Below are 17,723 nucleotides of genomic sequence, written 5' to 3'. Positions count from 1 at the left end.
TACCTAAGCCCATACAAGCAACGCCCAAGCCCATACATAAAAAATCCTAACTAGATAGTGGGTCTTCTGTCCTAGAAGAAGCATGACTCAGCAAGGAAATAGATAGAGTAGAGAAACATCGACTTGCCATAACAAACTAGATCTACCGGAGATGGGCCAATAACTCACCAGATCCACCGGAGAAATAATCATTTAACACTCTAAAAGCACAGCTGGAGGGAGTCTTGCATTACTAAAGCATTGTATGTTGCAAGCAGACCTTGAAACTACAATCAAGAGTAAATGCCCTTCATCAAAGTTCCCGCAATCTAAGTAGGGGACATAAGATAGATTGTCAAGTAGTTGACATATAAAGAACATGGGAGAGCTTAGCACTCCACTCGCATCTTATAAGTGTATTTTTTCTTTCAACTTCAATCTAAAAAATCTTCGCTGACCGTATCACTACCTTTTATACAAATAATATTATATAATTCAAAATTTTTTAAGAAGACAATCATCATAATAACTCTCTCCTAATTTTTTGTATAATCTGTATGAAACAAAACTAAAACAGGACCAATCTAAAAAAAATTAAAATAAAATCTATCTACATCATTTAATATAAAAAGAAAGCAACCACACTAGAGCGAGGAAGAAAGAACCATTCCCTACTCTAACAGTAGACAACTTCAAAAAAGTTAAAAAAGTGAAGGAGGGTTTTATCTCTCTAAAAAAGAGAGAGAATAGGAATAATGGCAAACTTATAATATAATTATAAAATTTGAATATGATTATATTGGTAAAACAATAGTTAAGGAAACCTAATTTACGGGAGGATAATTTTTAATAATTTATAAATAATAAACAATATTAATGGCATTTTAAATCTTTTTGTTCATATATATATACATTGTTCTAAGTAAAAAATCTACGTTTTAATTTTGATCAAACTTTAATGAAGAAATGACGAATGAGCCGATGATATCATAAATGGGCCTAACATTCACTAGATTGGGAATCTCATGGCCCAAATTTCTATGGACAAAAAATCTCATAAATGAAAAAACTCGGAGTTGTTAAGTTGTTTAGTGACATTAAAAAATTCAAGAACATGAAGCCATTGATCCCATCTCTTAAGCCTATGAACTGCCACAGTTTCTGGTATAAGCTCATGGGAGCACCTTCCATTTGTTCCTGGATAATCATACATTGCAGGCTTATCAGAAAATCGATTCTTTGCTTTGTTTCCAATCTTCAACCATTTCCCAACCAACTTATCCTCTGGCCCTTGCGTCTCCTTTGCAGGGATCCCAGATCTCCCAATCCACTCAACAAGATCCCAGGACAACAAAAATCCCATTCCTGACATGTAATCCACAAATGGGTTCTTGCTGCTGCACGGAATCACAAAACCATAGTACAAATCCAGCCTTGGAAGTGGGTTTAGAGAGAGAGATAATGGGGTGAGCCTAATGAAGACATCATCATCAGCTTTCATTACATATGTGTAAGGTTTTGGAAGGATTTGTGGGAGTGAAGAGAAGTAGGTGTAGGTCTTGCCATTGTTCATATTCTCTGTGCAATTTAAGATGATAATGTCGTTGAAGCGAAGGATTTCTAATGCTATAAACACCCTCTGCTCATGCTTTGTGAGGTTGCAGAATACAAATTTTACATCTATATCAGCTATGGGTGATGATTGGATTCCATAGACAAGGCGAAGGAAGTGGCGACGATCGGATTTTTCTGGGCGGGTTAAGATTCCAATTAAGATGCTAAATTTGGTTTGCACGGAATGTGTTTGATTTAATGTCGAAGAGGAGTAAACGGATGGGGATAGTAGAAGAGATTTTAGTTGGAGATAGAAGGAGAGGAGAGACAGAAGAAGAAGAAGAGAGGGCAATATTGTAATTTGAATGACTCTAATCTTCTGCTTCATTATGTGCAAAATAGAAGATCTGAAAATAAGAGAGTATTTAAATTTGATGTGATGAGGATCGTTAAATGTTATGATTAGGTTGATGAATGATGATGTATGGAGAGAGCATAGTCCTCGTGGATATGGTTTTTACATGTGAATAAAGTGGTATTGATGTGATATTTCTCGTGCTTATAACTTAAGGTAGGGCTGGAATCGGATGCTAATTCATGAAATTTAGGGATTGCAACGGTTTAACAATTTTCAGAGTCAGAATTTTTATGCAGAATATACATTAATTGAATTCATCTATATAACTAATTAATTAAAATATAAAATTTAGAGTTGTTCATAGATTAAATTTTTGTGGGTATCTAATTTCATCGAATTTTATAAGTAATACTCAGTTTGAGATTCCGCATATCAAATTTTAATATTGATTAATCTGTTAACTAATATTTTATGTAACTTATTAAATTAAAAATTGTAAAATTAAATGGGTTTCGTATTTTTTGGATAATAATCGAGTTTGAGTAACTCAAACTAAAATGTAATTGAGTTTATAATGGGTATAAGTATTGAATTTGTTAAATGGATTCGAGTTCCAATATGCTCATTTTTGCGGAACCCACTATTGTTTGTTCCTAATAAAATTATAATTTTGTGAAATATGTACAAACTTTTGTATATATTCTGACATAAAAAATAAAATAAAGTGATCATTGAAATGATAATATAAAATTATTAAGAAAAATAGATTTTTGCATAAATGGTTAGTTAACAATAAAAAAGTTATACAAACTCTTCAACACGGGCGTGAGTAATTTAGAATAAATTAGAATGAAATTAAGATGGTTTTACAATGAATTCGAGTATTATAAATAATAATCAGAGTCAAGTTTGAATTCTAATCTGATTATTTTCGTGAATGTCCAACCCGTAAACCCATTTGGCTGCTCTTAAACACATCGTTTAATTTGAAAAAAAAAAAAAAGGTATAAATAAACTTCATTTGGAAAATTTGGGCGTCGATAGTAATCGAGAATTAAACGCATGGGGAAATTGCACACCTAAATGAAACGTTAGAAAAGGATTACTTGAGAAGTAAAAACAAGGTCCAAAACAAACTATTTGTACACTGCATTTTTAATTCCTACCCACATCATCAGCAAACGCCAAACGAAAACGCAACGTTTTGGGCAATCTTTGATTCGAATCGCAAACTTTCTCCATTGGAACAGATAAAAGGCTAACACCCAATTGTATCTCTCTCATCTTCGGATAACAAATAACGTCCCACTACCTGCTACACATACCAGACATCCATTAAAAAAAAAAAAACTGTTTATTATACGAATCAAACTACGACAATTACAGCCATGCAAATCCTGTTTATCACAGGATAAAATTTGGCCACGTTATTTTAGGAAAATAAATAATTATCAAATCACCAAAACCATGAAAAAACAAACAGCAGTAAAAGATTTATGGCATTCGTGAGAAAATTATTCATTTCCGAGAGTGAGTTCCACTTCATTTCCTTACCTCACCTTAAATATTTAACCTTTTATCAATAAGGAATTCAGGATTCTTGCTTCTAAGAACGCAGAACTACAATTCAAATTGCGCAAAATAAAATACAAACATCATTATACCATATCTATCGTTGGTTTACGTATCTTTCTTTAAAAAAAAATAAAAAAAGAAAAATACTTGAGATAGAAATTTAATACGATCACTTTCATAGTAAATATTATTAAAATTTGCTTCAAAAGTAGTTTTGAAAATGGCAACCATTACTTTTCTAAAATTTGTATTTTTGGTTAAGCAAAAAGATGACTTCAAATCCACCCGTTCGCGACAATTTACTCTCCACACCGACTCTTAACAAACTCACCGCTTCTTTACTCGCAAAAACACAGCGAACTCCCAAATTATATTAATTTTCTCATCCAACTGCCACACACCTCAGCTGTAACGAGAGCATTTGATTGCCTTATTTCAAGAAAAAACCATAGATTGTTTAGTAAAATGGCTTCCACAGGATTTTCCAGGAAACAAACTTTTCCCATTAAAAAACTTAGCTTTGACCCTAACATTCAGAAAGATATTCATAGGTAATCATCCGCTCATTATACTTATTTATATTTACTTATCACACTTCTTCGCCAAATTCCATAGATATAATATCACTTCACATCCCTATCCATGTCAAAGCCGAGCAAAAGTGGATTACCACAATTTCTGCCAACCAGATTCTTAGAAAGCCTAGACTGAACTAGCGTTCTCTTTAAATGAGGGAAACTATCTGATAAACGTACACTGCTCCAACTAATCTGCTGAAAAATCATTACGATAGGAATTTGAAATCGGTGCAACTACACTTTAACAGAAGGTTCCCTCAACAATAGCACAAGGCCATATCGTTATTCCTTATGGAAGAGGTGCATACAAATCATGAGCATTTTCTGATTATTTATAATTCGATCTATAGGACTGGAGAAGTGCTGGAGTAGTGATTTCAGGTTATGTTTTTTGGCACTCCTATTAACCTCACCAAAGCTTACATTACCTTGTACACTATAAAAAAGGCGAGACGGTAAGCATTCCATTTAAGTTCATTCACACCTGCAATACACTCGTTATAATTAACTACCTACAAACATGTAAACCTGGATCTAGAGCATGAACGAGCAAGTCGGAGTGGTATATCTGATGCCACACCAGGATTATATGACTAGACCCCATCAGTTCGTGTGCCAGATACCAATCGTAAAGAAACATAAACGCGTATTTCGCGGAATAATTAGGTCCAAATATTTAGCTTATATTGCCTTTTATGCCTGTTTCGCTTAAAAATTAGGTCCAAATATTGGGCTTCATTTATTGAGGTTTTTCCCCCCCTCCCTCGTAAAAGAGATCAAGTTTGAGCAAATTCTAGTTAAAAATTTTTTGGCCACACTCAAGATGCTTTAATAATATCAATATAGTATTTCAAATTTATCTAAAGCACGCTCTTACAAGGTAGAATTACATCTCATAATTACAAAAAATATGTAGATCAATCTAAACATAAATAATGACAAGCAGAAAGTCTTAAGATAATGAGAAAAGATCCAAAGAACACAGGAGCAAGCTAATATGACGCAATTGCAAAACAACAGAATATAAAGCATATCTAACAAACTAAAGTTACTGCATGAAATGCGTCAACAGAAACATGCATATATAACCAGCACTGCCTTCTAGACAAATGATTCATGAATGATATTCACAAACATACGCAATCTACAACCGGAACTAGAATTTGTTAGAAGCAAAGATGGAAAATAAATGCAGACAAACGATCGCTGTACGCTCAAGGAGAACAGATGAGAGATTGCCATATTAAGCAACAACAAGAGAGAAGCTAATCTCTAATTACCAGCATATGTAGAGCCCCAAATCATGCAAACACATCACAAAATAACAGAAGCAATGAAGCACAAGGAGAGCACAACATAAGTTCTATCCAAGAGGGACATCCAATCCAGTGCATGATATCCCTTCAAAGCCAGTTCGATTGAACTAGAAAACCAAAAAAATTGAACTGCACTTTATAAATAACAAAACCGAACCAATCCAGAGTAACTAATCGAACCAAATAAATTAGCTTGTTGAATTGAAAAATTACATCAATCTGCCATTGCACAAACAACACAAATCATGGGAAACTCAATTTCACACCCTTCGTTTGGCATGAATGATTTTGCAAGAAGAGAATTCAAATGAAAACTTGCAAAATCATACACGATTTCATTTTCATACATGATGAAAAATTTTTAAGTTACAAAAAATGAATTCTTTCATTTCAAATAAGAGAATTGTAAGAAAATGAATCAACTGAATTGAATTCTTGCAAAATTCTTAATTCCAAACGAAGAGATAATAATCCATGTGAGAAATAAAGAAAACACTAGTAACAAATTCACATAGAAGGGAAAAACACCAAGAAATCACAATAGATATTGCAATACAACTGAAAGAAAAACGAAACAAATTAAAAACCAAAAAGATTTTTGAGACAATTAATAGGTGAAAAATAGCAGCAGCATTAGATAGTGGCAAAAATGATAGGGACCAAGAGTGCGGATCTGGTGGTTGGTAGTCATTGTGGTGGTGGAGGGTATGGGCTTTCCTGGTGCTTCCTCCAATGGGTATTTCATTGTAATAGGTGGTAAGTAATCCTGGAGAGGTAAGCACATTATGATCAAAGACCAAGTGATTAGCACTATAGAATTGGATGTGACGTCCCACTCTTATCCCGCATCGTGCAGCGATGGGAAAAATTTGAGGTTTATACAATAGTTAGCAAAAACTACTAAATAATTTAGGTTAATCATTTTAACTAAATGGGCTCAAAAGGTACTTAGGCCCAAACTGTTATAATTAGTATTAGAGCTACCTAGATCAAAAAATCATGCGAAGTTAGGAGTTAAGACCTGCGAGGAAAGGGCGATTGGGGAACGAGATGAAACTGTTCGAGACATTAGCAAACCACAATACTTGAAGGTCCTGTTCTGACTTTGCAGCAATTGTACCTAATTCAGCATAGCAATATTGCGACGTGGACATCACAAAATTGAGTGGAAAAGATTGTGACATCTCACGCTTCTCCCACATCGAGCAGCAATGGAAAAAAATTCAGGTTTATATAATATCTAGCAAAAACTACTAAATAATTTGAATTAACTATTTTGGATCAAGTGGAAAGTGAGTTTTAGAAGTTTTAGCCGGACTATTACAGCGAATGTTGAGGTGGAAGTAGCAATTAGCAATAAGAGTGAAGACCAATGAGAGACTTTAGAGCGAACTATGAATCAATGCTTCAATGCAGTGAATTAATGAAATGCGAGGATTAGTGAGGAGCAAAAAGCTTAAGAGTCTAGGATGGGACTTTGAGTCCAAAGGAGAATGAGAGTAAGAAAGAGAAAGGAGAGAGGAGTGATGAAGTGAAGAAAGACTAAAAGAGGGCAAAGCAAAAAGGAAGCGATGACAAAAACAAGAGATAGATTAAGGATTTTAAAATTTTTAGGGTAATAAATTGTCAGCACTCTAGGGAATATAGATTTGATCCAAATAATTTGGCTTTTTACTATACTAACCCAAATGAATTGATAAAACCAAACAACTTTAAAATGATAAAAGAAGACAAAAAGAAAACTAACCAACAAAACGAATTAAGTCAGTTCAATTCGGTTTTAGGGTTAAAATTGAAACCCACTCACCTTAACCACCACAACCACCAACCCTTTGGGTTTTCTATAGTATCATTTCCCCACAAAAGAAACACCAATCCCTTCTCTTTATATTTTCTCAATTTGCCGATGAATATCATGGAGAAACACCAAATATCCTCTTGACCTCAAGCTAAAAGTCAGGCATATGAAGTTAATTCCATAGACTTCCAATTTTGCACACACAAAGACATCCAAAATCGAAATGGTAGGTTATGCTTCAATGAATTGATATGGTTTAATGAATGTACTTCTACAGCTACCCATTCGCTTGTACAATGCTACTTGATTTATTTGCATAATCTGCTACCAGATATCTGGACATAAACATTATGTCCATACTCCAAATGGGAACGAAATGAAGTGAGACTGGAAGTAAATTGAAACTAGTGAAAAGAAATCAATTCCTGATCATTGTTTTCTCCTCTAGACAAAATAGAAAGAAAAGAGAATGGAAGTGGAAGCAAAGTTGATATTCCCTTAGCTGAAAACACAAAAAGGAGGGGCAGGAAAGAAAAATGAGAATGAATTTCGTACATACGTTTTGCAAAAATAAGGTGCTCATCTTTTCTAATTCAGTGTCTTGCTTAGCTATATAATGCTGTGTTTGGGAGAGGGGGAAAGTGGAAGGAAAGAGAATGGGGAGAAAATGAGGCTGTAGAGCCCACATCTTAAGAAACAAATTCTCCCTCTCTCCCCTTTCCCAAAAATAGCATACAACAGATTATGAATAACAGTGCTAAAGCATGTCAACTCTTCTTGAACACATTACAAGAAACCTAGCACTTTCAAAGTTTGAAATAAGAAGGAAACAACAACCTTTCAACATTCTATGTTGCTGTAATTGAAATAATGTACTAGTATCACCACTGAAAAAATTTATTATACTTCAAATCATCTTTGCTGTAATCTCTATATTAAAGCAGACTGCAAAATCAATGACAATCTAACTTGTAGGGTTTTCCCATATGCATGTGTGCAGCCAAAAAGAATCATATAAATACAGTTTGTTTTCCCCAGCAAACAAAAAAAGAAATACAACAGCAGAAAAAATAAAAAATAAAAAAACACTACAACACATTTCATGATAATCAAACAAACAAACAAACAAGCAAAACTAGAACACTTCTAGAAGAAATGTAATTATCCTCTAGACAGATTCAACAATCCAACTAAAAATAGATTAAAAAAATCATTTAGTAATAGTAAGAGTGCATACCGATATTAAAGGAATCTCATTGTTGATTTCCAGACCCACGCACTGCAGGATTGCCCGTTTGTTGCTGTTGTTGCTGCTGTATCTGGAGGAGGAGGCTTGCTGCAAACTGTAGTGTTGATTGGTATCGCTGATTCTTGTCAACCTCGACCTCTGATGTGCCCTGAGCAGCTCCAGGAAGAGCAGTTTGGAATTGCTGCATCTGACTAGGATTCTGCTGATTCAGTTTGTCAGCAGATAGAGCCATCCCAGATTGTACCTGGGATTGATTACCACCCTGAGCCTGACTAGAGAAGGCAACATGATTATTAGGTTGCTGAATAACAGGTGGATTATATGAAGCAGAAACATCCGTTCCATGCACCATTCCACCATATCCCTTCTGATGAGGAACATCAAGCTTATACTGCTGGCTGACTTGTGATGATACACCAACTTGTCCACTTTGGGAAGGCATGGAAACACTAGTCAAAGACCTAGATGGAATTCCATCCTGATGTGATAGGTTGATGGAAGAATCTTGGATTTGGGTGTTTGCAGGCACCATTGCTGGATTATAAGGTCCCTTAGAAAGAGACAGGTGAGGTTGAAACTGAGACGGAACTTGTGCCTGGGAGTTGAACTGGTTCCCAAATTGTACATGATTTGTGTTTCCAGACACCTGATTATCATTCTTCCATCCAAGTGAGGAAGTTCCTTTATCAGTAGCAACTGCAGAATATGGAGGCCTAACAACAGAGCCTGATACTGGCTGACCACCTTCTAAACCAGTTGACTGTGCATTTGCAGGCATTAGAGATGTAAGAGTGGCAATAAGCTCAGGTGTCAACGAAACTCCTGCTTGAGAAGCTGCTACAGAGTTATTAGAAGCATAGTCCTGAGGAATAGACTGCTCTGCAATAGCCTCGGTTGGTGGTGTATAAAATGATTTCGACAGAGATTTTGAATCCTCATGCAAAACCCTATAATCCAGTGGCATCATATGTTCATCCTGAGGAATTTGATTATACTCGGCTTCTGGTGGAGGAATATGATGCCTATCGATATACTGAGGAAAATGGCCGGGCTGTTGTAGCTGTGGCTGTATTAATGCACTACCAGGGACATGTGGCATCTTGAGGACTACACCATAGAGACGTTCAGGTCCTGCAACTTTCAACACCTTAGTTAAGAAATCCGATGGAGGCACCAAAAATAGTGTTGTCCCATCGTCAAACTTGGCAACACCAGCACGGTCTTTTGAACCCAAATAGCGAAGAAACTCAGTATAGGAAGCAAAATCATCTTCACTATCTGGCAAGAAGAAGACAATGTCAAAACCAATGGCCTCAGCATAGTGTTTCGTGAGCATATCCAATCCAGTTCTGGCTGAGCAATTAACAACTTCAGGACTGCAAAACAGGAAGCCAGCAATTAGGAGGTCAAAAGAAATGATATGTTCAAGTTCCATCAACAAGATCAAAATGACATGGGTGAAATCAGAGTGATAACGAAACTGCTATCAACTGAGATTCTCCGCTTAGATTTAAGTTTGAAGTCAGAGAAAACAAGTTTAGGAATCTAAAAGTAATCCAGTGTAAGTTCACACCCTGATGAGTTCAGGGAATAAAATAAGCGGATAAAACAGCAGACAACTATATCTATAATACGAAGTTTTAGTTGCATATGATAACAGCAAAATTTCATGCATGAATGCAAGAATTCATGGGAAAAGGTATGAGATGCAATGTTACAGAGGTTAATGAATAATACGAAGTTTTATATTTAAAAAACTTATTAATGCAAGAATTCATTAACCTTCGTATTACATAACTATTTAAAAAACTTATTCATTAATTTTGTTATAAATATGTATATAATTTTATACATATTTATAACAAAATTAATTTTAGATAATTATTGGAATAAGATTTTAATATTTAAAATTTAAAAATACTTTAAAATAATAAATTATAAAAAAATAGAATAAAATAGAACCTATTTATTATATATAGTCCTTTGACTTTATTAAGAAAAAAATGCAATAAATAATAATTATTAGAAAGGTGATGTTACTTTTAATTTCTTTTTTGTTAATTAATTGGTTCAAGAAAAAAGAAGAAATTACTCCATCTTTAATTTTTTTGCTCCTTTATTATGGGTAGCTGTAATAATTTTAGGTAACTTTAAATTTCTTTATTTTTTTATATATTGCAAAATAAAATTGTATATTCTTAGGAGGGAGAGAAGAAGAGAAAAGAGAAAATATGTAATTTTTTTTTTTAGATAGAGTGAACAAAAATATAAAATAGACAATAGAAGAGAGTTTTTTTTTTTTTTTTTAATTCATGTTAACCTAGAATCCTGCAATTATAGGTAAGAAGTAGTTTAATGAAAATTTAATTGAAGTTTGAGGGGTTTTAAAAAAGAAATTAAAGTTGAGTGACCACTAGAAGTTGAGTGACTTTGGGTGAAAATTACCCCAGAAATCTCAATTAAATTGCTGTATGAAAAATCTGCATGTATGCACTATAGCAAGACAAATCCACCATCTCAAATACTTTTTACGTGCAAATACAAAATTGCATACAAGATAAGTCATACTCACAGTTCTGATTCTATCCCTTTATCTATAGGGACACAACGAGCATGGCAAACTGGTGTTCCACCCTTGGCAATAATACCACGCCATATATAATCATTGCCAAGCTGACGTCGATGAGATCCTAAACCACCCCTTACACCAACTGGACTAAGACTACGCTTACCTTGAGCATTTATTAATGGACCTGAGATACCTCCATCAGCAATTGGACCAAGCCTATATGCTTTGTCCAAACCCAACCCACGATCGTCAATCTTCCTTGAGGCAAAAGAATCATCATCTATGGGCAATGGTGAATCAATCCTTGACCGTTTTGGTTCCCTCTGACTGGGGTCAAGCACATCCCATCCAGTAGACACTGACCTCATTGGTGGCCTAATCCTTGAACCTGGAGAAGGAAGAATCCCAGATGGAGGAGGGGATGGCCTTCTCCAGTTAGGTCCCATTGTAATGTTAGGATTCCCATCTCGGAAACTATGCAGTGGAGCCAAATCATTATATTCTGCATTAGAAAGCGCAGCATCAAAACCAACTTGAGCACCAAAAGGACGTAATGGTACATTTGATCTATGAATATTACTAGGTGTTAATGGTCCAGGAAAAGTATTTAGCCCCAGAGTGCGATGATGATCCAGTATTTCCAGCTGGCTAGACCCCAAAATATGTTCATTAAAAACCTCTGGCCTTGTCCCTTTAACACCAGGACTAAAACTGGAGTACTCTTTACCAGGAGCCAGTTCACTGCTTGAATACATTATTGTGATGCGAGGATCATTGAAAAGGCGCCCCTGCAAGCCTTCTTTAGCACGCCGAGCTTCATCTACGCTTCTGAACTCTACAAAGGAATAGTGCCTTGATGGAAAGCTCTTAATTCTCTCAATTTCACCAAAAAGAATCATTGCATTGTGAAGCATTTGTTCATCAATCTGCACAGATGGAGGATAGCCTACCCACAGTACATTACTGGGTAAGCCTTCCCTTCGGCACCCTAAAAGCTGAGAAGGCTGAAACATTAAGAACAAAGAATTAAAAAACATGTAGTGAACTATAATTATAATTTGCCAGTTTAAGAATATGACAATTTAAGCATTCATCAGCCACATAAACTTTCTACAAAGATTGCCATATAAAATCCATATATTTCCTATAACCCAAACTGACCAGATTCAGGGTCAGTATTTTAGTCTGAAAAACTGCACGCACCAGAAGTTGTAAGATAGGTAATAAGTGACAGAACCAGCCAACCAATCACAGCATAAAAATACATTGTAATAAGAAAACAGGCAGTCAGACAGAAATAGTGACTTTAAGAAAATAGGCAATCACAATGTAGGAGATATGCAATTGAAAGAATAGCCAAAGTCATTCAAGAATCAATCACCTGTGTTCGTCTTACTCCAGAAAACTGACTCTCTTTGGAATCACGAAACTCATACAATTGGTCCTGTCAGCGAAAACAGTAAATGTAACATCAGCTATCTAACCGGATAGAAATACATAAATACAATAGAAGAAACCAATATTTGAAAAAGCAGATAGCCTATGTGTTCCAGTGTCCAGTATTCCTCAAGTGGGAACATATAAACATGAAGTAATCGAAAATTACCCACACATATGCCATTCATGTTACATCAACACAAGACTAATCCATAAATTAGAGTCAAATAAATAAAACAGTTTGCATGAAAAGAAAATTGAAGAGAAAAACATCCAAACAGGCAAGCTTTGTTCAACTTGACCTATTTCTACCATAGTTTATCCCATTCTGAATAGTTTTAGATATGGATCCCATCAGCTACACATTAGACCTTTGAGAAGTGCATTAAATATTCTCAAGAAATCAACTTACCCTTCTCAAGGATTGTGAACGAAGGAAATCCACACGTATCAGGTCACCGCCAATCCGCTTCCCATTCATATTTCTCATGGCTTCTAAAGCATCTTCCAGTTTGACATACTCGATAAAAGCAGTATTCCGGTCTCTATGAAACTTAAATTCTTCAATTGTACCAAACTTAAGAAACTCTTCTTCCAACTGTTCCTTAGAAATTGCTGGGCTGAATCCACCCACCCACAGATGCTTGCAGGGCTTGGCCTGAAAACAGAATTGATTAAGACCATAAGAAGTACCCTAAGATTGCACCATTGGAATAATTCCAAAATCCACTAAAAACCACTCATTGAATCAAATTCTTTATTCTGAACCAAGAGTCATATGACTAAACAAGGTAGGGAATATAATATAATTGCTGAACAGGCAAGCCTGATGTTTTAGCCCAAAAGAAAAGGAGCAATACTAGCATGGGGAAAAGGTATTGCGTGCGCATGTGTGTGTGTCCATAAATTAAGCATGCTGCAATAGCCAAATAAGTTTCAGCAATGGCCCCCCAAGCAACTGTCCCTTTCAATCTCCATTACTTGATCTCTTCACTATAACTTAATAAAACCATCCCAGAAACACATTGAAGCACCTGTACTTGGATACAAATCACAAAATACAAGCTTTTTCTGTTAATCAAAAAAGGATTAACCATATCAGAAGTGGGGATATGAGTGGGCCCTAACAATCTCCAAAGGGAAGTCACTCTGGCAGAATTTTCTTGTCCACAATAGACCAACAGAATTACCAAGACCTTTGGGTCAAAAAGACAAACTCCCTTGTAAAACTAAAGAATTAGAAAAGAAGGGGGGAAAAAGAAGAAGAAGAAGAAGAAGAAGAGAACATGAGTTTGCAGCTACAATGAGGGCACAAATAGTGTGTTCATTGAGGTTTCCTAGATACAGCAGTAAGAAAAAGTTGTATGATGAAAAATGAAAATGGAAAAATAAGAGTGAATGTGATTTCTAGAATCAAGTCCATGCAAAGAGCTTATCCTTCTCCACCTATCCCATATTTCTTACAAATTATCATTTGCAAGCATCATTAAGACAATTCAAATTCTAAAATACGATCTGTATTTCTTATTTTATGACAACTTGCCAAGAACATTATTCTAAAGAAATCAATAATGATCTTTGAGCCAAACAAACTTTTCATACTAAAAGGATAAAATTGTTGTTCTTAAAAATTTTTTCAGGTGCCTTCAGGAAACATAACAAAGTATCTAAACAAATAAATACTTTTTCAACTTCTCTTGGATAAAAAGAGGTCCAGAAGAACACAATTGAAAAGGGATGCATTACAAATATTATCACAAGAATACAACAATCTATTGAAAAATCTTTCTGATGAGTTTGGAATTGTCATAATTGAAAAACTTGGTGGCTTACTATGGAAACTTTTTACAACTTAATCCATTATTTTTATTACAAAACAGGTTAACTGTAGAAAACCAAAACTCTTATTTAAGCATGTCAATAGCCAAATTGTTGTAATCATGCATTGGAGAGAAGCAATAAACTACAGAAGGGTAATTTTTGTTGCATTAGCTGTTTAGCATCTGTTAGGTAAACCCTACCCAAATAGACAAGTTAGACCCATATGCTTGTATTCATGTAATATTCATTCATTAAACTTTGCACCATATACATGTATTACTTTGTTAACAGCGAAAACATGATACTTTAACTTAGCATCTAAAGAGCTCCTCCCTTTGTGCATCTTTTGGCGGGAATTAACACATCCTGGGATGCTTCAGTACAAATAACAACCTTATTATAAATGAGCAAATGCAGAAATCTCCTGCAACATCCATGGACACTTGTACCAATCTCTTGTAGATCCATATAAAATCAATATATGGGCTTGAAACAAAATTACATCAAGCACATCGCTATGCTTCCATTGAACACACCAGGATGTAATATTATCAAGGGAAATTTTTTCAAGGCAAGTTGGAAATATAAGTGAAGGAAGCTTTTTTCCCTTTTCCCAATGGCTTTATATAAGAATTTGTCCTAAGCAAGACAATGGAAACGTAGGGGAAACACAGGACCTTGCTGTGTGCTTCTTTGTCTCACTTAATTCCGTCCTGCAGTACCTTGAACAGGTTATTTATGATTCCCCTTATCCATGCCACGAGGTGAAAATAGGGCTGTACATGCAGATAGGCAATATAGACATACTAAAAAGTCAAAATTTTGAGTAATGGCGCTCGATCATGTAATTCAGTCCCAGGGAAGTCATTCTCGTAAGACTGTATAACACCTAATCCCCTCCCCGTGCATAAGACTCAGGAAGCCAAGTTCATTTGGCGGTATGGTATACAAGAATTACAACTTCATTTACAAGCAATTTTCAAACAAAAGAGAAAAACTAGAATTACTGATAGTAATTCTTACACCAACCCCAACTATGTTGGTATTAAAGCTTAGTTGATGTTGATTAGTTGAACTTTTACGCAAAACTCCCACAAACTCCATACACTCATGAAAGGCATGTGTTTCCAATAGAAAGAAAACATCAGATCTAATACAAATTAGCTTTAGAGGGTCAAGCTCATAATGAGTGAGCATATTTCTATTTAATATAGAAAAAGTTTCTACTGACATATACATCAAAGAAGTTATGCTCGCCCAACAGGGCACACAATAAAGGGAACAGGTCATGATTCAGAATTTCAGTATTCTATATTTAAATCATGATTACTTATTAGACTACTAAATAATGATTGGCATTCCACATGTAATACCCAACACTAAGGCTCACCAAAGAGTTAATTGGCTGAGACTTAGTCCCCAAAACAGATAATTGTAACTAGTGTACTAGTGTATTGACCATATGAATTGTTGATTAAAGATAAAGATAATTTCAAAATATCAGAGCTTTAGACAACTAGGCAGTAGTAGCTTCTTCTGTGGGTTATATTTTCAAATTTTGAGGATAGCATGCGTTAACAATTGCTGCTGGGAAGAGAAAAAGATCATTTTATACGCCAATGAATTCTTATCATCTGAATTATGGACGTCATGTAGCTTTCTTCATGTCTTTACCTTGAACCCATTGTATAAGACTTGAAATGTAATTGACAGGGTTCCCCTTTTTCTACTTTTCGTTATCCAAAGTTTAAACCAATAATCGATACTAGGAACATCTCTTATGTATCCAATTCATTAATCTCGTTACATGGTTAGTTCATTAAAAATCTCAACCCAATATTTTGTACGACCTATAATCGCAGATTAGATCCGAAACACCAAAATTGAAATTAGGGTAATGCTTAAAGTATCATTTAGCTTGGGAAATTCACCATTTTCCCCCTTCTTTTGTCGACTTAATCGACAAGCAACTGATGAACGCCAGATGCATGTGATATTAATACCAAATTAAAATCATTATCCAGTTTATTCTCAGTTATTTTGTTATATTCATCATTTTGGGATGATTATTTGGATCGGAACCCAAAAAGGAGGAGTAATAATTGCAACGCAAAAAGGATGATGATTTTTGGACTACGGGGAAAAGAACTTTCACGTTCCAGAAGACACACAAAAAATCTGAAATGCTGAAAAAAATCAATCATTATTACACAAATTAAACAATTCACAGACCGAATAAAAATAATTATACCAAACAACAACGACCAAAATCGACCTAACGAGACGCAAAGATGAGAACAACAAACCGGTCTCGCAAACTCGATCTTCAAAGGGCTCCCACGCAAAATCGTCCCTTGAAGCGCCTCCTTCGCCGCTGCAGCGTCTTCTACGCGTTTGAAATATAAGAACGCATAGCTCCTAGACGTATAAGTAGTGACGCTATCAAGAGCACCGTACTTTGCAAATACTCCCATAAGATCCGAATCCGATACGTCAGCGCCCAAATTCCCCACCCACAGGCTGTTCGAGGGAGACTCGAGCTCGTCCAATTCCTTGTAACCTACTTTGCTGGATTTGATTGGGGGTGCCATTGTTACAAATCGACAAGGAATTAGGGTTTGGCTAAATAAAGAAATTAAATAAGATTTTGTTGTTTGATTTTAATAGAGATTGGAAAAGGAAAATTGTAAAGAAAGAAGAGAGGAGAGAAAATCTACGAGGAGAAGAGGTGAGATTTTTCGCATTTATAGAACGAGAAGTTGTACGAGGAGAGGAACTACGATTCCGAGGATGAGGGATGAGATTGTTTAAACGGCAGGTCGCTTTGTTTCCAAATTGCTGTTTTTTATTCCTTTAATGGTTTGCCTAGGGCCGCATTGGATTTGTCAGCCCACTCGTTTTTTCATCCTATTTTGTTAGTTTTTTAAACTTTGGGAGAATTATTATTATTTTGTTGAGCTTTTAAAAAACTTATTAATGTGTTACGGTAATTTTTAAGACAATTAAAAAAACTTTTATTATTTTAAAAAATGTAACTATTTAATTTTTTATTAATATTTTAAATTATATTATTAAATAATTTAAAATAATAAAATAGGAAAAACCTTGTTTAAAATATTTAAATTAAATTTAAAAGGTCATTTGTTATATTTATATAATTCTATATCTATAAAAATCTTAAATAATTGTATTTTAAAATAATAAAAAAAATTAATTGAATTTAAAAATTATAGGTACAAATTAATAAATTTTCTAAAATTTAAAAATTTAGTTGTAATCCTCCTTTAAACTTTTTATTCTGCGATTAATCACGCAATTATAATTAAAATTTTTAATTTTAAATAATAAAATTTTAATTTTTAAATTTATAATAATTATAACTAATTTTTAAGATAATTTATTAAATTAAACATAAAAATCTAAAATTTTACATTTAATTACGATTATAATCACAATTTTCGATATCATATCAAAAGTTTTTTAACTTTT

The 17,723-nt window shown here is 34.6% G+C and overlaps 2 protein-coding genes across 4 annotated transcripts; both read right to left on the bottom strand.

Moving 5' to 3' along the window:
• Window positions 1-942: 942 nt before the first annotated feature.
• Window positions 943-2,322, bottom strand: LOC110613930 (beta-1,3-galactosyltransferase sqv-2). The gene has a single exon (XM_021755349.2). The coding sequence runs from the start codon at window positions 1,919-1,921 to the stop codon at window positions 1,034-1,036; it is 888 nt and encodes a 295-aa protein (XP_021611041.1). The 5' UTR covers window positions 1,922-2,322; the 3' UTR covers window positions 943-1,033.
• A 549-nt stretch (window positions 2,323-2,871) lies between these two features.
• On the bottom strand, window positions 2,872-17,058 carry LOC110614188 (flowering time control protein FPA). 3 transcript variants are annotated; one of them, XM_021755689.2, is made up of 7 exons: window positions 16,541-17,057; window positions 12,826-13,071; window positions 12,358-12,420; window positions 11,557-11,980; window positions 10,980-11,478; window positions 8,396-9,783; window positions 2,872-3,203 (listed from the first exon to the last, which is right to left on the bottom strand). In XM_021755689.2, the coding sequence occupies exons 1-6, from the start codon at window positions 16,823-16,825 to the stop codon at window positions 8,412-8,414; spliced, it is 2,889 nt and encodes a 962-aa protein (XP_021611381.1). In that variant the 5' UTR covers window positions 16,826-17,057; the 3' UTR covers window positions 2,872-3,203; window positions 8,396-8,411. The 3 variants fall into 3 exon arrangements, with proteins under 3 accessions (XP_021611381.1, XP_021611380.1, XP_021611379.1); XM_021755688.2 differs by having other exon boundaries at window positions 2,872-3,206; window positions 10,980-11,980; window positions 16,541-17,058; XM_021755687.2 differs by having other exon boundaries at window positions 10,980-11,980.
• Window positions 17,059-17,723: the final 665 nt, after the last annotated feature.

The sequence above is a fragment of the Manihot esculenta genome, chromosome 4, assembly GCF_001659605.2.
Source record: "Manihot esculenta cultivar AM560-2 chromosome 4, M.esculenta_v8, whole genome shotgun sequence".
Lineage (NCBI taxonomy): Eukaryota > Viridiplantae > Streptophyta > Magnoliopsida > Malpighiales > Euphorbiaceae > Manihot > Manihot esculenta.
Note: the sequence above shows the minus strand (reverse complement) of the source record. Positions and strands in the feature narration are given on the sequence as shown.